Here is a 27,618-nt window from a genome sequence, read left to right on the forward strand (position 1 = left end):
AGATGCTGTCTAGGTTTGTCATTGCTTTACTCCCAAGCAGACGTCTTTTAATTTCGTGACTGCTGTCACCATCTGCAGTGCTCATGGAGCCCAAGAAAGTAAAATGTCTCACTGCCTCCATTTCCTCCCCTTCTATTTGCCAGGAGGTGATGAGACCAGTGGCCATGATCTTCGTTTTTTTGAAGTTTAGCTTCAGACCATATTTTGCGCTCTCCTCTTTCACGCTCATTAAAAGGTTCTTTAATTCCTCCTCACTTTCTGCTATTAAGGTTGTGTCATCTGCATATTTGAGGTTGTTGATATTTCTTCCGGCAATCTTAATTCCGGCTAGGGATTCATCCAGCCCAGCCTTTCGCATGATGAATTCTGCATATAAGTTATCGCAAACCAAAGCACTCACGCAGGACCTGCTCCAAGTCTGGGGAGAGGCAAGCAGGCAAAATTTTATGCATTTATCCTTATTTAAAAGAATAAAAATAAAAATTGTGTGGGGGGTTCCCTGGAGAATGCCTTCCCATCAGATGTCAAGGAGATAAAGAACTACTTAACTTTCGGAAGGCATCTTAAGGCAGCCCTGTATCGGGACGTTTTTAAGGATTGATGCTTTATTATGTTTTTATATGTGTTGGAAGTAGCCCAGCGTGGTAGAAAGACGGGTGGGGAATAATAATAATAGTATTGTAATAATAACAAAAATTGTAAAGAAAATTATAACTTTTATTATTTTACTCTGAAGTCAGCAACCATTTTATTTGGGTGCAGGATCGCTTCCCAACTTCTGTGCAGAGAACAAGCCGCTAAAGAAAAAAAGGGCGCCGGAGCCACACGAAGTCGAGCGTGCGCATGCGCCGCGCGGGTCCCTCACTCCTCGCCTCCCCCCCCTCGCGCTGGTCTTTGCTCTCCGTCTTTTGTCCACTCTGAGGCACCGTCCACTCTGAGGCACCTTTCCCCGCTCTTTCCGGAAGCGGAAGAGGCGGGCCGACGGAGGCCGCGAGCGAGAGCGAGCGAGAGCGAGGCGTGATGGCTGCCCGCGTCGGCGGCTCCTCCTCAGGGAAGCGTGGAGCCGGGTCCGGGGGCTCCCGGGGAGCCGAACCCCAAGAAGAGCCGCCGCCGCCTCTCCAGGCCGTGCTGGTCGCCGACAGCTTCAACCGCCGCTTCTGCCCCGTCTCCAAGGACCGGCCCCGGGTGAGGCGGCCAGGGGGGCGGCGTGGCGGCCTTGCCTCCCTCGCGGAGCGAAGCGCCCGGAGCTTCTGCCTTGCCTGAGGGTCGGTGGGGGGGGGGGAGGCGTGTCCCAGGTTCGACCCTCAGAGGCATCTCCGGGCAGGTCTGGGAGAGACTCGCTGGCTGGTCAGCGCTGATCATTCTGAGCTGAGTGGACCAGCCTTGGGTGCCCAGGTGTTTTAGAGCCGTAGAGTTGGAAGGGACCCCGAGGGTCATCTATTCCAACCCCTTGCAAGGCACGGATCCTGGCGGAAGGATCCCTGACAGATTCCCCCCCCCCCGACCTCCACATTAAAACCTCCAAGGAAGGAGATCTCTGGACTACAGCTGCCGGCACTTCTAGCCAGCAGCCAGGGAGCTTGGCAAAGCTCTGCTGGCATCTGTCTCAGGAAGGTTGCAGCGGCCGCAGAGACCGAAGCGGGAGAGACATGTTTTGTTGCAGCTGGGGTGGATGAAGGCGTCCTCCGGTTGTACTGCTGCAGGTGTACCGTGGCATTTATTCTCCCTGCGCTCCTCCTCTCGTTTCTCCACTGGTCCCTGCTGTGAATGCATACCCTGTCTCCAGGCACTGTGACCATTTGCAAGGGATTCCCACACAGCCGGGTTGCCAGCCTTCATGTCACAAATCTAGACATCTTCGTAACGCAGAATTGGTCTGCCAGCAGCCTTGGTCCCTGAAGCTGACTCAGCTCTGTGTCACAAAGTTGTCTGCAAACGTTACATGAAGGATGGCAACATCAACCCTGCTGTGTGGGAATCTCTTGCAGATGATTGCAGTGCCGTGAGGTCTGGCTCGGCCTAAGGCAGCATCCTCTGATGTTTGTGGAAGGACTGCAGTTCGTGTCTGCGTTGGCCTGATTCAGTCTTCAGTGTCATCTCCAGCTGAGTTGAGAGAGACTCCTGACTGAAATCCTGGAGAGCTGCTGCTGGCCAGTGTAGGCAGTATTGAGCTGGGTGGACCCCCGTTGTCTGGCTCATTTTGGGGAGGAGCCACAACCCAGAGAGTTAAAGTGTCTGCCTTGCAAGCAGAAGGTCCCAGGTCTGATCCCCGGTGGCGTCTCCAGGTAGGGTTGGGAGAGGTTCCCTGTCTGAAACCCTGGAGATCCACCACCAGTCACTGCAGACAATACTGAGCTAGATGGACCAATAGTCTGACTTGATATAAGGCAGCTTCCTATGGACTAAGGCCCATTGGATTCAATAGAGCTTCCCTGTGGTTGGTCACAGTTTGGATTGTGCTGTCATTCAGTGGTTGAAATTCATTCCCCTTCCTCCCAACACTGATCTTTGCTCATCTTTGGAAAAAGCTTCACCTCTCCTGTTGCATGAGTTGGCTGTTAAAGCAGCAGAAATTATTTCTTTTCTTATAAAAAAGAATGGCTGACCTTCAACTAAACAATTGCACAAGCCAAATGAGCCCCTTGTGCAATGGACTTTTTGTTTTCTCCTCGCCCCCTGCCCCCATGCACACACCCCATTGTCCCCAAATGTGCTGCAGAAGGTTGGGGGAACTTCATAAAAGATTTAGGGGGTGTACGGGGAGAAGAGGGGGAGAATGTTTTATTGTGTAAGGAGAAATCCTAGCAGTGACACAACATTTTCTTTAGTGCTATGTTGAATTCCACCCTTTGTGTCTTCCATTCTTGGAGAGATGACTTCCATTGTATCTTTAGACTCCATTCATAGCACACTCCTTTCTTAACTGATAGTTCCAAGAATCTCATTGTAGGGACATATTTAAGATGTTCACCTCCAGCCTCAGAGCCATGCACCCAACACTGCAAGCATTTTGTGTACACACAAATGCCAATGAAAAATCTCTGTATTGGGAAGTTTTAGGGATAATTTCTGAGGGCTGGAAAGATGTTCTTTTTTCTGAAAGTGAGCCAGATTAAGTCATCTTTTCACCTGTCAGAACATTAGCTTGCATCTTTTAAAGTAAGGAAAGTCATGATCCCTTATATTCAGTGCAATAGAAGGGTTAGTACTAAGACTTAAGCCTTTCTAGATATTGTCAGTTGATGGAGAAGGTAACTTCTCTGGGATAATTCATATGATCCATGAACAACAGCATGCCTTCCACTGAAATTACCAGTTGTTGTGGAAGATGTGTCATCCTTTGATCTTGCCTTTAAAAGGGGGGGGGGATCCAGTATTTAGGAAGCCCTTGTAATCTGTGTCATTGCTGGTTGTTAAGCAGGCTTTGCTGGATAGTTTTTCAGTTTACAGCTGGCAAAACTTATTAAAAAGAGACACCTATTATTGTGAAAATAGCAGCTGAGCCCTGTCATAGTTCAAGAAAAGAGAATCAGTCAGCTCTTGAGCAGATTCCTTGGTAGGCTGGAGAATTCATCATGTTTTCTTGCAAGAGGAGTCCACAGTGATGGCTACTGGTGGCTGATAAAAATATTATCCAGTTTTGAGGCACCTGCAGTCATCTGAGGAGTTATGTGCAGCATTTACTTGATTGCATGCTTGTTTTGGAATGAACACATGCAACAGTTTGATAAAACAGTTTCAGCAGAGTGCATGTTAAAGAACACACAAAGAGAACTTGGGACTCATTTCCAACAAGAAACTTTAAGTGAAGAATACCATATGCAGCAAGCTGGAGTGAATTGATTAGACTCAAGTTGCTGCCAAGTTTTTGTGGCACGATGGGGGGAAGGGAACTGAACTAATTTTTTTTTGCAAGGGCTGATGGAGACAATAGCATTGCTCTTAAGAAACTCTCATAGATGAACTTGTAGGCTATGAGCAGGAACGAACAGAAGGGTGCCACGACTGAGAAGGCCCAGTTAAATATAGTCACCTGTCTTAACTTGAGAAGCAGGAGAAGGATTTCCCCCCGCCCAGCAATCTTTTATTTAAAGGGAGAGTGTGTGGGCAGATGCATTTCTAAAAGTTAACTGAGTCCAGACGATTAAGGGTTTTAACAATTAGCACTTTGAAGTTTTCCTGGAAGCTGTATGGTTCATTGAGTTAGCTGGCTTTTGGCAAAATGCACAAGCCAGACACCTAATGTATAGGCATGTGTACACCTCAGACATGCAGGTCCCCTTAGGTCTTAAAACTTTAATGTGGGAACTTCCCATCAGTCACTAGTTTACAGTGAAGAAAAATAAACTACAGATCCATGCTGTGGTTAATTAGGAAACAATCTGCACCAGTTTAACGTTCCGGCTGTTGGAGCTACTGTTGTCATGTGTGCCTGGAAACAATGTGTGCCATTGTGTAAGAAAGGAAAGATGGCTGATCAGTGTGATAAGAGAGCACTTTTATTCCCTGAAATTTGAGGATGTGGCCATATGTCAAGAACCCTCCCACCACAAGGTAACAGCCAAGGGGAAAGGGAAATAGGAGGGATCAGGGATTATAACAGCTGAAGTATGGCTGTGCTATCTCGTTTCCTGTACTTCCTGTGAATGAAAGACTGAATTTGGGCTGAAACGAAATTACAGGCAGAGGTTTCTAGCAAAAGTTCTGTTAGTTCGCCTGTCTAGACACTGTGGAATGAAGCCATGAGGCAGGGAATGTGTGAGAAGGCTGACTTGTGGGTTTTTTGTTTTTTGGAAGGTTGACTTATTAATTGGTTTATACACAGAAATGATTCAAACAGGTTTTACGGTGAGGAAAAATAAAACACATACCTGGACCGTGGTTAGTGAAAAAGGAACTCCAGCAAGTATTTTGGAGGCTGCTTTGCTTTTACCTTGCTGACGTGGAAGCTGCTGTCGTAATGTGTCGCTTTGAGGGAGTTGTGGCTTTGCTGGAGGCTAAAGAGGCAAAACCACCACACAAAACTGCATTCCTTCCCTGCATTGAATTAGCCAGCCAGCCTTGTAAGAAGAGTACTTTTACTACCTAAAATTTGAGGTTGTTGCAGCCTGGGAGGATGTGTAGCTTTAGTGTTGTCCGATGAACAACTTGGGTCCAGGGTATCATAAGGATCGCCCAAGTCCTTATATCCCAGCTTGTTCACTGGGATAATCTGGAGGAACGCTGTTCATTGTACCCACTGCTACAGAGGCCTTACTGGCCTCAAACAGAAGTCAGACATTTAGTGTCAGTGGTCCCGTGCCTTGGAACACTTTTCCAGCAGAAATTCAGCAGGCACCCTCACTTTTGAAGACTTTCCCATGCCAACAGGCCTATGTAGCAACTTGAAGGTTTTTTGTTTTGTTTTGCCATTGTTTGGCACGGCTCTTTCCCATTTTATCTTTGTATACTACCCTGATACTGTAGTAGATAAACGGCAGTATATAAATAAATGATGACTTTGGCAACTGGACATGCAATGTTTTTAACCTTTGATGTTTTATTGTGTTTTTAATAGTCTGTTGGGAGCTACCAAGAGTGTCTGGAGCAACCCAAGTTAGATGGGCAGCATATAAATACAATCATCATCTTGCCACTTATTTTGGGAGACTGGTTGAGGACAGAACGGGAGATAAAAGGATGTGATTTGCTGGCTGCTGCATCAGCAATAGGAGATAGGAGAGCATGACACAGCAGGAATTCATACCAGGCCGTGTATTCTTGGCCGTTAGTATGTTTTGTTGAAGAGTCAGGTTAAATGGAGCCTGCGTGCAGTGATAAAAGCTTGTGGAACTTTAAAGCAGGAGAGCATACTTTGTGATGCAATCTTTTGCATTTCTGCTTGGGTCCAATTCCCACCAAGTTACGTGGGAATGTGCCTAGTAAATGTGCCTAGATTTGCAGCCTTACAGAGCAATCCTAGGCCCACGTACTTGTGTTGATTGTCCCATTGTGTTAATTGGGGCTTACTTCCAGGAAAATGTGCATAGGATTGCTGCCTTAATTTCTTTGATAGACCAACCAACTATGGAGGGTTAAATTAGTGGAGCGGAGACTGGAAAAAAAAAGGAAAATTGGAGGCCATGGGTGAAGATGTACCCCAGTGCCTGGTTCAATATAGCTGTTGCTATGCTGTGATGCGTGTCACCTTCCTTTTACATGAGATGGAAGATGTGCTCATTTGGATGTCATGCTGGCTCTGTTGTATTGCTGGGCCAAGGCATGAAAATATTAAGATGACCTATTGATAAAAGCTGCAACTCATTGTTAACTTAGCTTGTCGTTTTAATATCTTCAGAAGGCCACTTGTGGTGAGATTTGGTAACATACACAATTTAAAATTTTAATTGGCTAATGCTAGAAGGAAGATGGAATGTCGTGCAGGACTAAGAACATAAAACTTTCAAACTCGGCAGTGCTGTTAAAGAGGATCAAAACATTATTCTAACAAGTTTCAGGGGCATGAATTCTATAAACCCAGGGTATGGGGTTGTTAATTTCAAGGTCAAATTACACACTATGCTAAATGCATGATTGCATTCAATATGTCTGATTGGGGTTTTTTTAAACCTAGTGGCTGTGGATTGGGACCATGCAGGGAGTATCTCTGTGCTGGACATCCCAGTCCTGATGAATATAACCCCTTGAAGTTTGCCATTGGGGAGAAGACACTGTTAGCACCAGTAGCAGCTTGGGGGCTGATTTTTCTCAGGTGTCCTGTGGGAGGGCAGGCTTAACCCTCCTTGCTGTGGTCCTGATCCTATTCCCCCCCCCCCATGGCTGCTATTTAAAAACAACACCACACAAACTGTTTCATTAAATACAGTCACACATTGAACAAGATGTTAGGGTGTGTTCCTGCTAGCAGAATTATAGAATATAATGTATTATAACTTTTTTTGTGGAGACACTGACTTTTCTTTGTCCTGTAGGCTCTGATTCCATTGGCAAATGTAGCCATGATAGACTACACCCTGGAATTCCTAACTGCAACTGGAGTGGAGGAAACCTTCGTCTTCTGCTGCTGGAAGTCAGCAGAGATCAAGGAACATTTACTGTAAGAGCAGACACATTTTTGTTGCTTTTGGTCCTCCTTACCTTTATCTCAGGTCAGCTATTCCTGCTGATGGTGGGTGCATGGCTTTTGTAGGCCGGAGGTGGTCTGCCCCCATAACCTCATGCTTCAAGTGGCATATAGGTTTGTGGCATCCAAGGGCAGATATGCTACAAGATGATGCTGTGCTTTGCTAGGAATTGGGCACCATGTATGAGTGTGCTAAGTGGTGGAACTGAGGCAGAGAGAGATGTTGGGGGGAGAGGGAATGTTAGCAAGAGAGAAAACGGGATTTTAAACTAGCCCCTGCTTTCCTCAAAGTCTGTAGTACACACTCTTTATACAAACAGTAGGGTGACATAATAGTTAAGATATCAAAGATACCTTAAAATCAACTCATTCTTTCCAGCTTTCTTTTGTTAGGTGACACCCACATATGAGAGGTTTCCTGTAGACTGTTTCTTTTATACTTCATACACAAGTCAATATCTGTTTTCCAAGATAATCTGGAATAGTTCCTGAGCTCCAAATTTATAGCAGGGCTAATAAAGGATAATAAATGTGGGCTAAGCAGTCTTGTAGCTTTATGCTCTGCTCAGGTAGACTCATTTGGTGATTTTGGTTCATAATGCTGGTTTTGGTTTTTTTTAAGTAGGTATGTCTTTGGATTTATATCACTCCTTATTCTGAATTCCTAGAATGACTAGTAGCATTTTAGTATTCTGTGTTTTTTTGGAATCTCCCCCGTGCATGGAGAAACCTTTTAGCCCGATCCTCCGCATTTTTATTATTAATTAAATTTATTAGATGCCTTCTCTTGCCACATGCTGCTCAAGGCACCTCTACAGAAAACAAAAGCAAAAGTGGCAAGAAAAACCAATGGGGGAGGGGGCGTTAGGGTTATTTCCTTGTTGCTCCCTCAAGACATTTCAAGCCGTTTGATTTGTAATATGGTTTTTGTTTCTTCTAATGCCAGGAAAAAACATGATGGAGTCGTCATCTGCTGTACACAGTGTGCATACGTCCCCTTTAATTCCATTCTATCTGCCTTCTTTGCCAGGAAATCTAAGTGGTGCCGTCCAGCCTCTCCAAATACTGTACGGTTTGTGACTTCAGACCTCTACCGCTCACTTGGTGATGTGCTGAGGGATGTTGATGCCAAGTCACTCGTTCGCTCTGACTTCATCCTTGTCTCTGGAGATGTGGTGTCCAATATTAACATTTCCACAGCTTTGCAGGAGCACAGGTGGGTATCTGGGAGGAAGATGAAGCAGCCTTTCTTGAGTCTCTGACTGTTTCCTCCTGGTGTGCGTCACTTAAATTAAAACCTCTCTTCCTTCGCCACACCCTGACCACCTCTTTACAGGCTACGGCGGAAGCTGGAGAAGAACGTGTCTGTGATGACAATGATTTTCAAGGAATCCACACCAGGCCACCGTTCCAGGTGCCAAGAGGATGACGTCATCCTTGCCATGGACAGTGCGACGAAGCAAGTGCTGCACTACCAGAGAACTCAAGGGCTGAAACGCTTTCGGTTCCCTACGGTGTGTTAATAGGGGAGCAACTGTCAGGAACCTGGGGATCAGATTGGGCTAAACAGTTGTGCGAGTGGGAGCCAGCGCAGCGAGTCCTGTTGGTGCAATAGGGGTCTCCCTTCCCAACTAGCTTTGAGGTGCTGGGGATTCATATGGGGGAGGAGAGGAGAGAATTGCTTGCAGTGATGGAACAGTCCTAATAATGTGACATTGAATTCCTCATCCAGTTATGTTCTTCTCCTGATAATCCATCACTGGTTCCCTTCCAAGACCCGGGCTCGGTCTTGCTTTTGAGCACAGACAGTTCAGTGCACCTCCCGTCTTATCTTGCAGGGTTGGTTGATGGTTGAATAAGAAAATGTTGTATGCATGCCTAAAACAGGAGTAGGGAACCTTGCGCCTGGCTGCAACCCACAGAGCCTTTGGGTTCTCCCTCTCAAAGGAACAATTAGGCCTCCATGGTCCAAAGCAGTGTGTCTTGGATTACCAGTTCAGACGGTTGGGAATCACAATTGGATAGAGTGCTGTTGCGTTCAGATAATGGGAGAAAGAAGGGATGGAGAAGACAGAAGAGTGAGATAAGAGAAGGGGAAGTTTAAATTATTATTATTATTATTATTATTATTATTATTATTATTATGCTGTGGATGTTTGTTTAACACTTCCTGCTGTGAGGGAACCCCACACGTTGCCTTAAAAGTGTGGAAAGTCTTAAACTAGGTGCATGATCTTCACTTTCAGTTCAAATCCTAGGCAAGCTCATACAACCAGGGAAAATATGTTCATCCCTAGCTTTGGTGGGACTCGTCCTAGCCTGAGTCAGTGGTGTTTCAAGTCAAAGGATCTTGGGTTCTGATAAAATTTGAAAAGACACCTTTGCCTGAAACCTTCAGAGCTGCTGGCTCTTGGAGCAGACAAAACTGGGCTCTCTTGGTGTGAAGCAATTTCATATGTTCATATAGAGGACGTGCAGATTGCCTGTGTTTTCCTTTGTGAGCACCTCCACTTAACTTGTGATACTGTCTGGAAACACTGGGAAGCTTATTGTTTTACATCTCATTTCACCCTACCAATGGGGTCACAGGGGAGTGTTGTAGAGCTCTCTAGATTCCCTGTGTAGTGTTGTGAAAAACACACAGGCCATTCACAAGCAGAAAACCACTGATTTTTACAGAAATGTTAGCATTCTTTACCAGGAAACTTAGAAGAAAAGCAGGTAATGGTTATGCCATTAACATTCAAACATGCATTGATTAAAGTATTAAATGCTGAAAACGTATTGGAGTTTGCTCCTGATTTCAATTCTGTGTACTGTTTCTGCAGGCACTAAATGTTTTTGCTGCAGGTGGTTTAGTCTGAGCTTGTTGGGCTTGGTTCACGTGACACCATACACACGTGGTCCATTCAAGGCACTCCTCCTGCCAGATTCTTGCTGTCAATTCTCTAGGTTAGCACATGTCGAATTTGTTGTGCAAGGCTCACTAGGCCTTTGCTGTGTCCTTACCTTTTTAGAGCCTGTTCCAGGGCAACGTTGAAGAAGTACAAATACGACATGATTTGTTGGACTGCCACATCAGCATCTGCTCTCCACAGGTGGGTGTCAGAAGTAGACTCAGTGTTGCTGCTGGAGAGGCCTCCATCTCAAGTGTTGCTTTGTGTTTAGCAACGTTAAGGCACAATGTGTTAGCTGGTCGCTGAGGGCTGGCTGGGGTCTGCTGCTTAGGGAAATAGTTTATGCAGAAGGACTTCTTCAGCCTAGAGGAACGACTGCTTTGCAGTGAAACAAACTGAATCTTCCATCCGTCAATGCATGGCCCTGAGTATTATGGGAGAGTGAGAAAAACATTTCTCTGCTCTTTCCACACAATGCATGATTTTATACGACTTTTGCCATGCCCCCTCTTACTTGCCTTTTCTCTAAAATGGAAATCCCCCAAGGGTTGTAATCATAAGGCTATGGAGGTTAAGGCTATCAGTGGCTACTTGGATGCATTAAATCTCTTTTATGTTACACATAATGGTGTGTGTGTTAGAAATTCACTGCATTTTCTTCATCTTGATGCAAAGCTTTCTTAAGAGGATTATTTGGAACTGTGACTTTCTGTTCTGGCTTGTTTACCCTTATTGTTGCGCATCTTTTCTCGCAGGTGGCAGAGTTATTCACGGATAACTTTGATTATCAAACTCGGGATGACTTGGTGCGTGGGCTTCTAGTGAACGAAGAAGTAAGTTTGTGCGATGGGAGGCTGCTCTGAGAGGATGAAGAGCCAGAGGCTGCACAGTGCTAACATCAAGGACTGATGAAGGGGTTTGTGGGTGGAGGAAGTACAGGGAGCTGGGGCCTCAATCTTTAGTGTCATATTTGAGCAATGTTTTGGCTTAATGTGGCAGATTGTTGTCCCAGGCTGGTTGCTGAGGCACATCCACTGCCTTTTGACATCAGGAACACACCTTCAATGTATTCTTTTCGGCAGCCAATTAAAACGTGTTTCTTTGCACAAGCCTATTCAGACATACATACATAATTTTATTTGTATGCCACCTTTTCATGTGCCACCATGCTGAAGGTGGCTTAACAACATGAGAAAAATATATATGCACATAGCAAAAGTAGTTCTAAACAATAAATAAAGCATTTAAAAATACAAAACCAAACTGAAATGTTTCCATATGAATCACAACAAAATCTAAAATAAAGATAAAACCAACAGCAACAACATCCTCCAACAAAAAATCCCCAACAATAGCCCAGCTCAGGAGTCTGTTTAGCAGCCTCAGCTTTGTAGCTAGAGTCAGTTAGGGCCCTCCCAGGCTAAGTGGAAAAGGCCTGCAAGGCAGGGAGCAGGTCTTCCAGGGCTCACAGCCAAGACCATCTCTGACCTTTTCTTTATCTCTTTTTAACGTACGTGTTGTCTTATGCTCAGCTTGGTATGTGGCCTAATTATTGAGTGACGACCTATGACAGTAGCTTTGCAGGGGTGCCATAGCTGTGTGAAACCCCTGGAAGGGTAGAAATCCAACAAGCAGCTGAAGTCTTTGAGAATCGAAAATCCGAGTCAAATTCCAGCTTACTCACAGACAGGAGTCAAACTATCAGCCCCTTTGCTTGGGAATCGGGGACCATGCCCTGTCCTTGCTGTTTTTTGAATATCATCTCTGAATAGTGCCTCTCTCCTGGACGCTTTAGTTGAGATTCCTGCATTGCAGAGGGTTGGATTAGATGACCTTTGGGCGCTCCTTCCAACTCTACAATTCTGTGATTCTCCCTTCTCCAGGTCCTGGGCAACCAGATCCATATGCATGTGACATCCGAAGAGTATGGCGCCCCTGTGTCCAACTTGCTGATGTACGAGTCCGTGTCCTTTGACGTCCTGCAGCGCTGGGTTTACCCGTTGACTCCGGAGATGAACTTCACTGACGACAAGACGCAGAGTTGCACGCATTCGCGGCACAACATCTACCGGGGGGCAGGGGTGAGCCTGGGCCATGGCAGCGTCTTGGAAGAGAACGTCCTCATCGGGCAGGGAACATCCGTTGGCAAGAAATGCTCCATAACCAACAGCGTTATTGGCCCCAACTGCAAAATAGGCAAGTTCTTCCCTAGGCGAGGGTGCATGGGTTGGTGGAGAAGTCCGCACCGTTTTGTGGTTGAAGGAGCAGGAGTTCTGATAGAAGAAATGATAAATAGCCACCAAGAGACAAATGGGGGAGGTGAAGTTACGTCTCAGGGAATTGGTTTTGCTACTCAGACAGTGTAGCATAGGCTTTGACAATCTGTTCTGGATTGCAAGCTGTCACAGCTGGGTTGGAGTGCATTGCGTGACCTGGGTTGGTTCAGGCTCAGACTTCCTGGGGTTGACCCATTGAGTTAAGCTTGAGTCTTTCTTCTTTTGCTCCTTGAGTTTTCCTCACATAAAAGACCTGCTGCTACCTCTCGTTCTTGAGCGCCAGCTTCCCAACACTGGGGACAGGCTCAGAGCTGTCACAGCATGCTAGGTTCTGCTCAGAACATGGAAGGTGGCACATCTTACCATCTGCAAGAGAAGGATGGGTGAGTGGGAGAGGTAGGAAATTGGAGAAGCTGTGACAAAGGAGGGCTAGGATGAGTCAGGGTATATATTGGCCATCCCAGGTTCTTGCATGGAGCGTCTGTAGGCTTAGCTAGCAGCATTGAGTGTTTCTGCTGCATAATAGGTAACTGTGTAGTGTAAGATGACAGTTCTGTTTCACGTCCTTTTGTTTGTGATTGGCAGGGGATGAGGTCATTTTGGACAGGGCGTTCCTGTGGAACGGCGTCCATGTAGGGGATCATGTACAAATCCAACAGTCTATAGTTTGTGATGAGGCCGAAGTGAAGAAGGGGGTAACCTTGAATCCTCGCTGCGTCCTCACTTCCCAGGTGAGTTTGAAGAGCTGCTGCTCTGCCCTTGGACTTGTGATGCGTCGGTGGACAAATTTCTGGCCCTTTGTCCCCAAGACGCCTTTTCAGAATTAAAATTCTGGCTGAAGACTTGCTCAGCAGCAACAACAACAACGTTTTATTATTTGTACAACAACAACATTTTATTATTTGTACCCTGCCCTTCTGACTAGGGTTGCCCCAGCCACATTGGGCGGCTTGATGAATGCCCTAGGCTAATCACTGACCCAGCCTCTGCTGCCAATCTGCGAAATGGGGATAATGATAACTTGCTCTAGGGGGGTCCTTGCGACGTAAAGATTGCAAGGCATTTTGAGCATCTATCAGCTTTGCTTTAAAGCAAGAGTGTGATGGCCAAGATGAGAATTGCTGGCGGCTTTGACCACTGACCCTTCCACAGGCGCTTGGATTTGTTGCTTGGACCATCTGCCTGCATGAACGCTCTGGAATTCTGGGACTGGGGTTTGCAGGTGCTTTTTTCTCCCAGAGGAGTCAAAGCACCAGGTATTCCTGGCATAGTTGGAAACATTGCTTCATTTCCAGGTGGTGGTGGGGCCTGACATGGTCCTCAAAGAAGGCACCGTCATCTCTCTGCATCCCACGGATGAAGAGGAGGAGGATGACGACCAGTTCAGTGATGATTCGGGTGTGAACAAAGAAGAGAGCAACGTGAAGCTAAAAGGTGTGTGAGCAATTCTGTCTGGAATTGCTGGCAAACAAAGTGTGGGGTCCCCTACCTTCCCCCCCCCAATGCCTTGTATTCATGGTGGCTTTTACAGAGCCTTGTGCTTGTTCAGTTTGGAAAATTAGATAATGTGCAAGTACTGGTGGTTAAGCAAGTGGCCTAGGGACCTGTCCCTAAGGGAGCAGTAGGGAGGAGATGCTGGAGAGGACAGAGACTTCAGCTCCTCCTGTTAGGTGGTGCAGCGTTCAGCATATCAAGCTGATTTTAGGTTCAAATCCAATCTCAGCCATGGTTTTGCCAGCCTTAATTTCTGCATCTTGAAAATTGCAATTAGGGCTTAACTGTTGGAGAACATAAGAAGAAATTGCTGGACCAAGCAGGACCCAAGCACAAGAGCTGTCTCCCCTCCTGTGGCTTCCAGCAACTGGTTTTCAGAAGCGTTACTGCCTCTGACCATGGAGGCAGAGTGTAGCCATCATGGCTAGTAGCCACAGATAGCCTTATTCTTCATGAATGCGCCTAATCTTTTAAATACACCCAAGGTGGTAACCATCACTGCCTCCTGTGGGCTAGGTTCCATAGGTTTAACTGTGAGCTACATAAAGAAGCAATAGCTTGAACCTTCTTAAAAGGGAGAGCCCACTGTTAACTCTGCGTTGTTGGTTGGTTTTTGATAACATGGAAATAATCTGATGCTGTGTTTTAGAGAACGATTTGAAAAGAAAGATGACTGGGGGAAGAGATACAGATGGGGAAATACCATGCTAAACATGTACAGTACCATTTCCAATATTGAACACAGGCTGCCAGCCTTGATCTACAGGTCAACACACACTGTTTGGGCCACATCTATTGTGTGTGTGTGTGTGTGTGTGTGTGTGGTCATGCTGGCTGCCTCCTTTTCTTAACCCAGCCTGTTTCTTGAGATGTGGTTGAAATCAAGCCAACGTTGCTTCCTTCCCCCCTACTCTAGGCTACAATATAGCGGACGTTGGCTCAGAGGGGAGAGGCTATCTCTGGAAAGCAGATGATGAGAATGACGTTGACCAAGTGGAGCAAAGGCAGAGTCTTTGGGGTAAGAACAAACAGCACTGGGGCAAAGTGGGTTTGAACAGGCGCCTGTTGGTGGAATGTCACAGCCACAGAAGAGAGGGCTGTTGATTATGGGATGCCCTTGGAATGATCAGGAGCTGGGCAAAAAGGCAGAAGAGGCAGCAGCTTACCTTAGCCTTGCAAATGATTGACTTGTTCCATGTTCAGGCTTCCTCCATATGGCACAGCCAGCAGCCAGATACAGGATTCTTATTCTTAATATTTTCTTTATAGTTATATGTTTATACACCTTTTCCCATGATGGGAATCAAGGCAGGGGTATCTTATTTTAGAGGAAAAAATAAGAACTGCTAAAATTATAGGGGGGGGGACTATTATTAAGGAGCACCTAAACATTGATGCATTTAAAACTATATACACATATAAAATCTATTAAAACCATACAGATAATCACAATAAAACAGCATGGCACCAGCCCTTTAATTTAAAGCAGTCAGTTCCCAAAAGCTGGTGGGAACAGGAAAGTCTTCACCTGCTGGTGGAAGAACAACAAGGAGGAAGCCAATCTAGCTTCTCTAGGGAGGGAGTTCCAAAGGCTGGGGGCAGCCACCGAGAAGGCCTCCTAGGAACATGTCCTACTTGGGAGGCCATGCCGATGCCTTCCATAGGCAGGATCCTGCACTCCTGGGTGACAGTTTCCTTTCCTAATACTTGCTGTGGTGTCCAACAATCAGCTGAGAGCATCTTGCAGTACATAGTCCTTGGAAGACTGAGCAAGGGTGGGGTGGGGTTCAGCACTGCGTTCTTCCAGTTGTTCATCTCCACGAGCATTTCAGCTTGCCAGATGGAACGATCCCTCCCTCTCTTTCCCATATGCGCTGTTCCTGAAGTTCTCTGGGTGACTCCAGAGCCAATTTCAAGGGTGTGGGGGAGGCGAGGGAGGGGGAAACCTTGTTGTGCAAGTGTAAGGCCTTGCTCAGGATTTGTGCGCAAGGGGCTGGTTAGGCGAACCCTGACCTTTAAAAAACCATTCTTGAGTGGCTTCATAGCTTTGCATAAACATCCAGCAGGTGGAATATCATCCTCTGGGCTGGGGCGTAGAAATGACGAAGGGGTGCTTGGCCAAATTGATTTTGGGGGGAACCTCCGCAGCCGGTCACTTTCTCTTTCCATCTTCAATAGGTCCCATTTTAAATGCAGAAGAAGAAAGCGAGTCAGAAAGTGATATGAGCCTGGGGTCTGAAGGAGCAGACAGCCGGACAGCTTCTCCTCTGTTGGATGATATCAAAGGTAAGAGCCATTTGGCTTTCAAGGTAAGGAGTTAGCTCTGCGTGCATCCTCTTCCCTGTTGTGTACTGTGTAGAAAACCACTTGTGCAATAAAGAGAATCCAAGTTTGGCCACTGGACTTTGCAGATTTGGGAACTGATGCCTCCTGCTCTTGGCTCTTTCCCAAGGAGTGCTGGTGCTTGTTGCTTCTGACCTAACAATCTGTTGTTTCCTTGGCTTGTAGTTTTCCAGAATGAGGTGCTGGGTACCCTGCAGAGGGGCGAAGAGGAAAACATATCCTGTGACAACCTGGTTCTGGAGATCAACTCTCTCAAGTATGACAATGTTTTCCCCCACCCCCCAGACGTTTTGAACTTGCAGGAGGTTGTTGTTTGAGGGTGGTCAGTCCAGAGACAAGACAATTATGCAGAGCCGCAATTGCACGTGTGAGGCCCACAGTTACATGTACAAAGCTCTATTTTGAGTCAATCTGATTTTTGAACAGCAGGAGATAAAGCAGAATTCAGGTCAATTCCCTGTTCTGTTCCTCTTGCATCTCAGGCTTATTTCTAAAGCCAGTCACAGAAGTGGGCAGAAGGAGGAAGAGGATGCTCTGACCAGGCGTGTCTGTATGTTCGCTGTCTCTCCACCTCTTCCACGATAGCAGAGACATTTTGGGTGGTTGGATCTAGGCTGGGCTTTGGTGCTCCAGATGTTGTTGGACTCTGTTTCCAGTCATCCAGTCATCCAGTCATCCCTGACCATTGACCACGCTGCCTTGGGCTAGTGGGGCTTGGAGTCCAACAACATCCACCCCTGCTCTAGGTCTGTCTGCTACAGGATCCTTCCTCACTCTGTAACCTTATGCCCATGGAGAATAAGGCTGTGCTCTGCCTCCACGGTCAGAGGCAGGATGCCTTTGAGCACCAGCTGATGGGAACTGCAGGAAGGATGCAGAGATGGATGCTGGAGTAGGTGGATCATTGACCTGGTCCAGGCTCCTCTAACATCGATGTTCCCAGAGCTGCCCACTGTTTGAGAACCACTGAAGCAAAGAATCTGACACATCTTCATATTCTCCTCTGGGGTCTTCTGTCAACAAGCGTATAGGCTCTGCTTCTGAGCTGCAAGGCCCAACTTCCAGATGCCTCTGTGATAGCTCAGTGGGTAGAGCAAGAGACTTTTAATCTTAGGGTCGTGGGTTTAAGCCCCACAATGGGTGAAAGATTCTTGCATTGCAGGGGTTGGACTGGATTTTATGATTATTAACACTTGTAGTGTGAGTTACAGTATGTGTTTCTTTACTGCTAATGGTAGTAGGCATAGTAGTAGTAATAAATCAACTGAGAACATAATCTGTGAACTTCTTGTCAAATCGGCATGTTACTTTTCCCAGCATGCGATTTATATAAGATTATTTTTGTGGCAGTAAAGTTCTGGTCGTAGGCTTTGCTGGCACTCTTAAATATTTAGGGCTGGGTCTGGACACTGGGGACTGTGGCTGAGCATGCAGTAGCACAGAGCAGATAAAGATTGTTAAAAACAAAGTAGTGAATAGAAAGGCTTTTTTCAAATGACAGCTGTGTTAATACAGAATCTTAATACAAGCATGATAGCCGTAAAGTGAATCTCTAAACTAGATCAGTGCCTCTACCAAAGATAAGTGAGTTATGGGAGAAGTGCTGATAGTCTGCCTACCAAACACAAGGCATTTCATTTTCTCCTGATGAAAGTAAGTTGTTCAAGTCTCTCCAGTAGCTCTCTGACCTTTCTTCCACCCTCCAGTCATGGGAATTTCATTTTTGCCTGCTAATTTGTTTTTGTGAGGGAAAGGCAGGGATAGGCAGAGGCAGAAAGGAGCAGCCCTGAGAGGAGGGGAGGAGAAGAAAATATAATTTTTTCCAGTGTGCAGCTTTAACTTCAAAAACTACCATGAGTGCTGGCTGTAAGAAAGAGCCTATATGGCAATATTTCAAAGATGTTATCTTTGTAAGTAAAAAATGGAAGCATGTAAAATATGCAGAGGTGCCAGGTCTGGTTGGAATGGAAAAGTGTAAACAAACAAAGAACAAAAAAACCCACCCTACTTAGTTGTAAATGAAAATCACATGGTCAGACTTCCGCCATTGTTTAAAAAATGTCAGACAAAGGATCACAGCAGGGAACTCTTTAAAATGACAATTTATTTGGATATTCTTCCTTGCTCATTTGAGCCAACTCACCCTGTAATGCTACACTAGTAATTAGAGAGTGTTGTTGAAAGCACTGTGCGTTTTCTTTAAGCTGTGCATATTGATAGTGGGTAGCAGATCAGATAGGGGAGATTGATGAGTTCCCCATCCATGTCCCATAATGCCTTGCTATCTCTCTCTTTCCCATTCAGATATGCCTATAATATTGGCCTGAAAGAGGTGATGGAGGTGCTCAGCAAAGTGGTTCTGGAGTTCCCACTGCAGCAGCTAAACGCGGAAAAGGACCCTCAACATTACTGCATGCTGGTAGTCCCTGTGAGTTTCCCTGCTCTCTCGCTGTGTGCAGTGTCTGTCCTTAGTTCTTCAGGAACTCCCCTCTGTTGGGAGAAAGCGCAGTATTTGCTGTTCCAGAAACACAGGTCTGAACCAGCTGCCTCCGATGAGATACTGCTAGATTCTCCCTGGGCAATTGTTTCCTGTGTTGGATTTTGTGAACTGTAAAAGCATTATCTGCAGAGAAAGTGTTCGCTGTGTTTTCAATTTCCTGCTCATCTGTGGTCTGGAAAGCTTATTATCTATCATCTATCTTATCTTTCCTTTTCTTTTTAAAAAAATACTTCTTATGCACCCTTCACCAAAAAGGCAGCATACGAAAGTGTAAATAGGATCAATTCACGCAGCATATATTAAAAGCCAACAAAGCAAGCATAAGAAAATCCAACAAGTCAAAATCCCTAACGTAGCTGCATCTTTTCGTTCTTGCTTCCCCCTCCCCTTTCCTCTGTCATGGTGCCACTGCCTCTTAAATGCTTTAATAGTTTTCTTTCGTAACTCCTCTTTCCTGTAAGTATAAAATAGTAAGAAGCTGTTAACAAGCTCTGGCCGAAGTGCTATACTTAGTGGGGCTGTCTTGCTGCTTCCAGAGTGCTAATTAAATGGTGCAGGAGAGGATTGGCCAGGAATGCAAAGGGCTTCCTGTCTTTCATCCTTTCTCCTGTTCCTGGCAGTCTGTGCTGATAATCCTTGCCGTGCCCTGACTTGTCTCGGGTGAGCGCAAACGGAGCTTCAGGAAGGCTTCTTAAGCGAGGGGTGCATTCGACAACTAGCCTCCCCCAGAGGATACATGGGGGGCTTCACTGGAGCCCAACCTAATTGCTCCTTTCTTCCACTCCTGCTGTTGTGCCACAGGAAATTGCCTGGTGCATTGTTGCTCAGAATTGTCTACACCAGAAGTGGGAAACCTTTTAAGAAGAGGATTGGACAAATTCATGGAGGAGGGGGCTTTCGGTGGCTACTAGCCATAATGGCTGTGCTCTGCCTCCACATTTTTGAAGGCAGCGATGCTGCTGAGTACCAGCTGCTGGAAACCACAGGAGGGGAGAGGGCTGTTGTGCTCGCATCCTGCTCGCGGGTTTCCCACAGACATCTGGTTGGCCTGTGTGTGAGAACAGGATGCTGGACTAGATGGGCCATTGGCCTGATCCACCAAGCCCACCTGTCATGGATGTTTTAGCTGAGATTCCTGCATTGCAGGGGGTTGGACTAGATGACCCCTGGGGTCCCTTCCAACTCTACAATTCTATGGTTCCATGTTCTTAGTGGGCTTGTTTGTTTGTTTGTTTTTCATCCTGAGGGCCATATTTGCTCATGGTCAACCTTCCTGGGGCCACCTGCAAATTGCAGGTAGGGCAACGGATGTGGCTCTTTGTGTAGTGGGCTATAGGTCATCCATGCAAAAATTGGTGTTTTCTATAGAGGCATCTCTCTTCATCCAGGCATTAACACAGCGGAAGGGCATATAGCAGCCAGGCAAAAGAACTGGAAGAGTTCTTTTGATTGGAATCCCCTCTCCATTCTCCCCCACCCCGTGTTGATTTCTCTAAACCAGGCACCTCTACCATTTCCTGACCCAGGACCCACTTTTAATGCAGCAGAGACTCATTTCTTAACCTTTCACCATATGTTTGCATGGTGGCAGTGCTCCTGTTGAGAGTCACCTTGGATCAGGTCACAGACCACCAGGTGAAGACCAGTGTTCTAGGCTGATACATTGCTTTGGGTTGGAATCTTCTCTCTTCCATTGAAGGCTATTTTCTCCTCCTGCACCACCCTCCCTTTTCTCCAGTCCTCTGGAGCTAATCTGGGGAAGGTGTGTGGGTGGCTGCAAGAGGGAGGGGAAACTGGGCAGAAACTACCTTCTTCCAAGTCCCACGGACAGAAGCCTCTGCTGGATTAGAGAGCCTTCCGTCAGCAGACAGACCCTGCTGGATCCAATCCAGTGCTTTTCATAATGAATATTGCAGGTTTTTTTCTTTCTTTCGGCTAAATGTTTTCCATATTTAACTGGTTTTGTTTTACTCCTTGTGTGTTGCCTTGGGTGCTTACAAAAGGTGAAACATGAGTAAATAAATTCTTTTTTTTTAATGCCTTTTTCATGGTACATGCAAAACTTGCCATTCATTCCTGTTATGCGGAGGGCTCTGCCAGGATGTCACTCACGTCCTCTTGAGTGTAAACAAAGCTTGCAAATTAATTCTGCGTTTCCATTTCATGCAAGCTGCCCCCAAAATTAACTCCACACACACACACACAAGCACAGAGTATATACAGTCCCCGCCCCTTGCATCTTTATTTTAATTTACGGAATAAATAATAATCCGCTACATGATCAAGATACTTTTTTAAAAATCAACCCAATTTCTAGAACAAATGGAAATTACTTTTTTTTTTACAAGCTCTCTGTTAATAAGCAAGCAGCTCTGGTCCTTGTGAGAATGTGAGCTATTAGTGGGAATGTTGACTGCCTTTAGAGCAAGTTTTTGGCTCCCCAGCTCCCATATTCTCTGACCTTTGGCCATTCTGGCTGGGGCTGATGGGAGTTGTAGTCCAAGAACTTCTGGGTGGCCTTTGAAGGGCGCACAGATAACATACATAGTTATACAGTAATAGATAATGTGAAAGGAGTTTAATTTATTTCGGCTTCGCCCAAATCTGTAACCTGTAACTGGTTGCTGTGGAGCAAAATCAACAGAAGCGCTAAGCCTCAAGTACAAGTGATTCTTGTTTATTTGTAAGTTGTAATAAATTCCCACCATGCTGCAGTGTATGTGATGGAGCTGCATTGTAAGGCCCTCATACGTCCTGAACTGCCAAGCAGGGACAATGCACCATCTCCAATTGCACAAGTTTTAATTAGTATCACAATCAGATGTTGCTACAGGTGCTAATGAAGCATCCTGTCGTTCTGTTGCCAACTCTTAAGGCCTTGTTTTCAAACATCTGGAAAAGGGGTTGTACTCAATGACCCTTGGGGGCCCTTCCAGCTCTACAATTCTGTCATTCTATGATTCCAGAAAGGAGCTAGCTCTAAATGTGTTTAATGTGATTGATGGCCAAAGTAATTTAGCCTTAAAGCAGACTTTGCCAACCCCGGGGAGTATCAACTTGGAGGGTACCAGGTGGTCAAAGGCTGCCTTATTGTTTTCCATTAATTTAGGCCATCTTTTCTCAAACTTTGGGCCCCCAGCTTTTATTGGACTACAACTCCCAACATCCCTGACCACTGGTTCTGGTAGTGAGGAATGATGGGAGCTGCAGTCCAGCAGCAACAGGGGACCCAAGGCTGAGAAAGGCTTATTTAGACAATGTCAGGGCTGTGGACTGCTGGACGCATGTCAGAATCAAATTCTCTAGTGATAAGATGATGAACAAGGGAAGCCTTATACTGAATCAGGGCATTGGCCCATCCAGATCGGTACTGCCTGCATTGGCCGGTAGTGACTCTCCAGGGTTTCAGGCTGAACTCCTTCCCATACCTACCTGGAGATGGTTGAGATTGACCCCGGGACCTTCTGCATGCTCTGCCACTGAGTTATGGCCCTCCCCAAAGGGCCCTATATTTGTATAACGTAACGCAATGTTTCTCAAAACTTGACTCTCCAGCTGCTTTTGGACTACAATTCCCATCATCCCTGACTACTGGTCTTGCTAGCTAGGGATGATGGGAATTGTAGTAAAAAACAACATCAGCTGGAGACCCAAATTTGGGAAACACTGATGTAATGGCACATCTGTATATGATACCTCTAAGTGGTCACCTCTTTGTCTCTCTTCTGCCCACTTTACCCCTCTAACAGTTGCTGAAGAACTGGGCTCCAGTCTTCAAGAATTACATAAAGCGGGCGTCAGATCACTTGGATGCCTTGCACGCCATCGAGGAGTTCTTCCTGGAGCACGAAAACCTATGCATGTCCATGGCCAAAGTGAGTTTTTATGCCAATGGGAAGGGTGTGTGTGTGGGAGAGAGAAAGAGCTTGTTCTTTCCAACGTGTCTGCTTGAATTATGCCTTGTTTTCTGCACCAGGTCTTAGAGCTGTCCCTTATCAGGAAGGGAAGGGTTCATGTGCCTGTCAGCAGGAGTTGATTAAGAAGCTGCTTTCCGATCGTTGAAAGGGACTTGTTTGTGCAGCCAACACGGTTGGCGCAGAACACACTGCTGTGTGCCCCTTGTTAAAGGCAAATGTCCAAGACGCACAAACACCAAGTGCTTGCTGTGTAGCAAGAAGACGCTAACCCTCAGATCAGATCCCAGTTTAGAAAGCAAGTTTTTGCAAAGGCTCAGAAGCCTAAGCTACTCAAACCACAGGGGTCCACACAAAATCTTCTGTTTTTGGCAAAAGATGCCACCTTTTCAGACTGTTCCTCTGTAGCATTGTTGAGTTTGAAGGAGGGGTGTTAAGTGAAAATGGAGACCTTTGAGATTTTGCTCCGGCTCCTGAATCGCAGAAGTCTTTCTTCTCCCCTGAGCTGGTGGAGACATACAAGTCTCTTGCATCACCTGTGCTGCTGAGACTGCTAGGGACCTTGGAGGGTGTGTGCCTCTTCAACCAAGCCTTCTGCTGATTAATATTCCACAGCATTTTAAATGTGTTTGTGGGAAGGCGGCGGGAGGCGGGTGTTAATAGTTTTGGTGTCTTTGTTTTAACTATCTTGTATTTTATTCTGTGAGCCACCCTGAGAACTTGTGATGAAGGAACATTTTTGCCTGATGCCTAAAGATATATAATGAAGGTGCCAGGCAGACATAACTGGGGTTTGGCAGTGTGGTGGGGCTGCATTGTACAGGTTTGACTTTTGTCACCAGCTGTTTTCCATGCAAGCCTCAGGAGGAGAAGGTTTTTATTTAAAAGTTCTGGCATTTCTATGAAGCCTCAGGAACTGAAAGAGGGCTGTGTGGGCCTTGCCTGCTCTGCACAGTTCCCTGTCCTCAGCCTCCTCATCTTGCACCCCAGGGCCTCTCCTACCAACCAAGCAAGCTTCTGACATTGGTTTGCTGTGCCCTTCTGGCCCCCGAATAAGCACCTGATCCAGAATATGCTGCCCATTTCATCTTAAGTGCCCAGGGCTCTTGTTGCAGGTGTTGATGACTTTCTACCAGCTGGAAATCTTGGCAGAAGAGATGATTCTCTCCTGGTTTTCTCAACGGGACACATCGGATAAAGGCAGGCAGCTTCGTAAAAACCAGCGGGTGAGTCTCCAGGGTGAGAGGAATCCTTTATTGGCAGTTGTTTTGACGCTTTCTGTTGAGACCAGCAAGTGCACACATGGCACCTTTGGGCAGTCTCTCTCCAGGGTTTCAGGCAGAGGGAACTTCCAGCCCTACCTGGGGATGGGGGAATGAACCAAGGACCTTCTGCATACATTACAGGTGCTCTACTGCTGAGCTCCAGCCTATTTAAGCGGGGTAACATTCAATAATGTGCCAACACACCCCTGCTGGAGCCTGAAATGGTACAGGCCATTCTGCTACCTCATTCTGTACCTGTAAGCCCCATGCAGTGTGTGGTAAACCAAGGATGAAGCGAGCAAACTTCTGTGTACGTGTGGATCAGCCTATACAAGTGAGCTCAGTTGTTGGTCACGAAAATGTCTGAAGCTGTTGGTGTTCCACTGGGGAATTGCCTTTGCCGATTTTGTCACGTCCTGTTACAGCTTCTTCTTTGCTTCCTCAGCTTCAGAAGTTTATCCAGTGGCTAGAGGAGGCCGAAGAGGAGTCGTCCGAAGGGGAGCAGAACTGACCTGGCAGCCTCTCTCAGAAAGAGATGCCCCCTCTCCCTGCTTCCAAGAGGGAGAGGGCCGCAGTGCCAGACCTTGCCTGGCGAAGCGGCGGAGCGAGCAAGAGCGAGACCCGGTGCATGGGGTGTACGTGGGAGACCTGAAAATCAAAGCTGACTGACAATCCCATTGCTGTTCATGTACTTAGCATCTTCCCCTGAAAAGGCACCACACGCAGGACAGTGAGAGAGCAGTCAGAAGGAAAAGCCAGAGACGTGGAATGTTAAAAGATTTTTCTGAGACATGTATGTGTGAGGGTGCGTGTATGTATGTGTGTATACAGACATGTATGTGTATACACACAAACATCTATGGTGCTGTATAAGGAAGCTGTCCACTGGGACGGGGGCTTTGCTGCTGCTGAAGGTGGTGACAGAGGCAGTTCCAGACCGATTTCCATGTCAGCCTTAACCCTTGGGGGCTTTGAGCCACTTCAGATTTGTGTAGAAGACAGTCCCATAAGACCAGATGCCCCAGCAGCCCCTGACTTTCCTCTAGTGCTGCACGTGCAGTGGGTGTATCCCCCCCCCCCGTTTCCTTGAAGGGAACAGCTGGTAAAGCAACATGAGGCAGGAAGAGAGTTCAGCAGCCAAAAGTCAGGGCTGATACCCAAAGCCTCTGCTGCAGATGGAGGTGGAGTTGTTCCTGGATCTGGAGAGATTCAGAAGAGAGGTGGCTTAGCTTCTGTTTTAGCTTGGAGGTCTACTTGGCAATGCAGCCTTTGCCAGAATCACAAGCCTTTTCTGTTTCAACTTCTGTTCATACAAAACGGGAAAACATTCACCTACCTCACCAGAAGTTCATTCATAAATGAAAAATCTGTAGCAAGCAAGTGTTGTTCTTACGCCCCTGATGGTGGGAGCCTTTTGTCTGCGTCAAGCCTGCTTACTGACCAATCTTAACCCTTTGGATCTGGAACAGCAGATCCACACCCAGCTGCAGCAGAACAGATGTTCTTTTTATCTTACCAAGACACTGCTGGAGTCTGTCCTCTGCAGCATTTGACAGAGGTTGCTTCAGAACCCTTTGGGAGTTCTGTTTTGGCCCCTGGGGACACTCACACGGCATAGATGCAAGTTAGGTCAATCACACATGCTCCACATAATTCTAGAGATTTTCCAGCCATGCTTTATATAGGGCATAACCAAGATGGTTCCTTCTAGATGTTGTGGGACTAGAACTCCCATCAGCCCCAGCCACCGTGACCAGTGATCAAGGATGATGGGAGTTGTAGTCAAAGCAGCATCTGGAGAGGACTGCATTGGCTAGCCCTGTTTTATATAAGAAACACTTATGTTTTCTCTTAAATACTGACATCAGAAGGCTTGTGGTTCTGGGTTTGGCCTTGGAGTGTGTGGTAGCATGTTCTCCCTGCCCTGGCACCATTCTCATAATTCACAGAGTCCTCAAGCAGCCACCTTCTCTTGAGTTGCAGGTCAGCACCCATCCTTCTGCTAAAAGGGAACATGAGGCACAGCAGGCAGTTGCCTGTGTCTATCAGTCAGTCTGACTTGTTGACCTTGTTCCTTCCGGGAAAGGGAACCCGAGCTTTGCCAGTCTGGAGGTGGCTGTAACCATTGGTGCTGCTGTGCCATGCCGGCACATGTGGACTGCCAGAAGCCTCTGGGGGGAGCATTGCCTGCTGGGATGGAAGCTCTTGAACATTGGTGGTGGTTTTGGGCTCTTCTTGTTGCCACATCCTCTTGTAAATGTCGGGAAAGACAATGTGCTTTTTCTGTGTCTGCCAATATTTAATTTGGGGAGTAATTAAACATCCCTTCCGCAAAGAATGGGCTTTCTATTCTGTAATGTCGGTATCTGAGCAAAAGTCTTGGGTAGGCCTCTTTGGCCCAAGGCTCACAGGTTACCCCACATACGAAGAGTTTCTTAAATCCCGTTTACATGTTGCTTAATTGGTGTGGTCGCTATAGCTCCTGCAGCAATATGTGTACCTGGAATGAGTTCTGCCCGTGTGGTTCACATTCTTGTTATGTTTACGAACCGCACAAATGATGTCTGGACCCTTGGGAGGCCCGCCACTAATGCATGATTTGCAAATGTGTTAGGAAGCCAGACTAGGTGAGCATAAGCCGTTCTACCTCTCCATACCTGCATGGAGGGGAACGAACAACCACAGAGGTAGTGGCAAATGTAGGAATTAAAGGCATGCTGAATGGGGAGCTTAAGGTCCATTCCGTGTTTTGTGTGCTGAACAGGAGTTCCAAAATCCTTGTCGTGACTGGATTCCAGTGAGTGTCTTAGTAGGGATTTTAAGTGGATTAATGGGACTGGTAACTTTTTCAATTAAGAGATACATGCCATTCTGAGAAATCAGAGAAAAACTAGTAGCTTACCTATTTTGGGTAACGTGACTGATGGGGTGGCTATAATGCAATCAGCAATGGAAAACGACTCTTGGGTGAGCTTCTGACATGAACCATGGCAAGGTTGGCAGGATTGGGAAGTTGGTGGTGATAATGTATTTACGGTAACCAGTCACACACACACAGTTGAAAATGGGCACTCCAGCATTGGTAATCCAATTCACATGTGATTTAAAAAACAACACCTTTGTCCCAGTTCACAAGTGATAGGATTGCACTTCCCTGATAAACTGTAATCCAGTGATTTCACTACTTATTTCCTGAGATAGCAAATTGTAGCAGAAAGTGTTTCTTTCAATCCTGGTGTCATGCGATGCACGCATCTTACTTACTTTTGCTATGGGTAAAATTTACCTCTCCTTTTTAATATTAACCTGGTCCCTTGAGAAATGGAGGATAATGTCTGGCAATTTTGAAGTCAGGGAAGAATTTGTTTTTTGTTTTTTTAATCTTCTCTCTTGGCTCTTGGAAATGTGTCTGGTTTTATGGACCATTAAATTGAAAAGAGTCCCTATTTGAGACTTTGGAAAATTTTTGCCCCTCCTGCAGTGATAAATTCTGTATATGAAGCCTTCCTTAACTCCCCCCCTGCACACTATAACTGTTTATGGATGCATATATAACACTCCACACACTCTAGTCTACTGTGAGCTCTCCAAGTGTTTACAAGCTGTATCAAATGCAGACATTTAAAAATCTCGCTGGATGCCTGAGGTTTTCTCTTTTAACAGTTCAAAGGTGGCTTTAAAATGGGTTTGCCTTGCAATTCCATATCTGATGGGGGTTTTTTTTTTACTAGAGGCAGAGAATACTTTGTGCCACGTAACAAATCTATGTTCTGCTCAAATCCTGTGCTCTGAAAGTACCAATTTTT

General features: G+C 46.2%; 1 protein-coding gene across 1 annotated transcript; it reads left to right on the forward strand.

Annotated features, from left to right (window-relative positions):
• Window positions 1–985: 985 nt before the first annotated feature.
• EIF2B5 (eukaryotic translation initiation factor 2B subunit epsilon) lies at window positions 986–27,444 on the forward strand. Its single transcript, XM_081910981.1, has 16 exons — window positions 986–1,185; window positions 6,972–7,096; window positions 8,154–8,339; window positions 8,460–8,637; window positions 10,141–10,221; window positions 10,776–10,853; window positions 11,904–12,216; window positions 12,882–13,027; window positions 13,592–13,730; window positions 14,707–14,808; window positions 15,969–16,076; window positions 16,299–16,389; window positions 18,438–18,561; window positions 22,383–22,508; window positions 23,663–23,773; window positions 24,258–27,444. Exons 1-16 carry the CDS (start codon window positions 1,021–1,023, stop codon window positions 24,321–24,323), a joined length of 2,139 nt encoding a protein of 712 aa, XP_081767107.1. The 5' UTR covers window positions 986–1,020; the 3' UTR covers window positions 24,324–27,444.
• Window positions 27,445–27,618: the final 174 nt, after the last annotated feature.

Source organism: Podarcis melisellensis (genome assembly GCF_964234715.1).
Source record: "Podarcis melisellensis genome assembly, chromosome: 5".
In the NCBI taxonomy this organism is placed as follows: Eukaryota; Metazoa; Chordata; class Lepidosauria; order Squamata; family Lacertidae; genus Podarcis; species Podarcis melisellensis.

Bases quoted from the DNA above. Each gene is read 5' to 3' on its own strand.
- EIF2B5 (XM_081910981.1), top strand. From the start codon at position 1,021: ATGGCTGCCCGCGTCGGCGGCTCCTCCTCAGGGAAGCGTGGAGCCGGG. The intron at 10,854-11,903 runs GTAAGTTTGTGC...TCCCTTCTCCAG, and splicing joins GGCTTCTAGTGAACGAAGAA to GTCCTGGGCAACCAGATCCA. The intron at 22,509-23,662 runs GTGAGTTTTTAT...CTCTTGTTGCAG, and splicing joins TATGCATGTCCATGGCCAAA to GTGTTGATGACTTTCTACCA.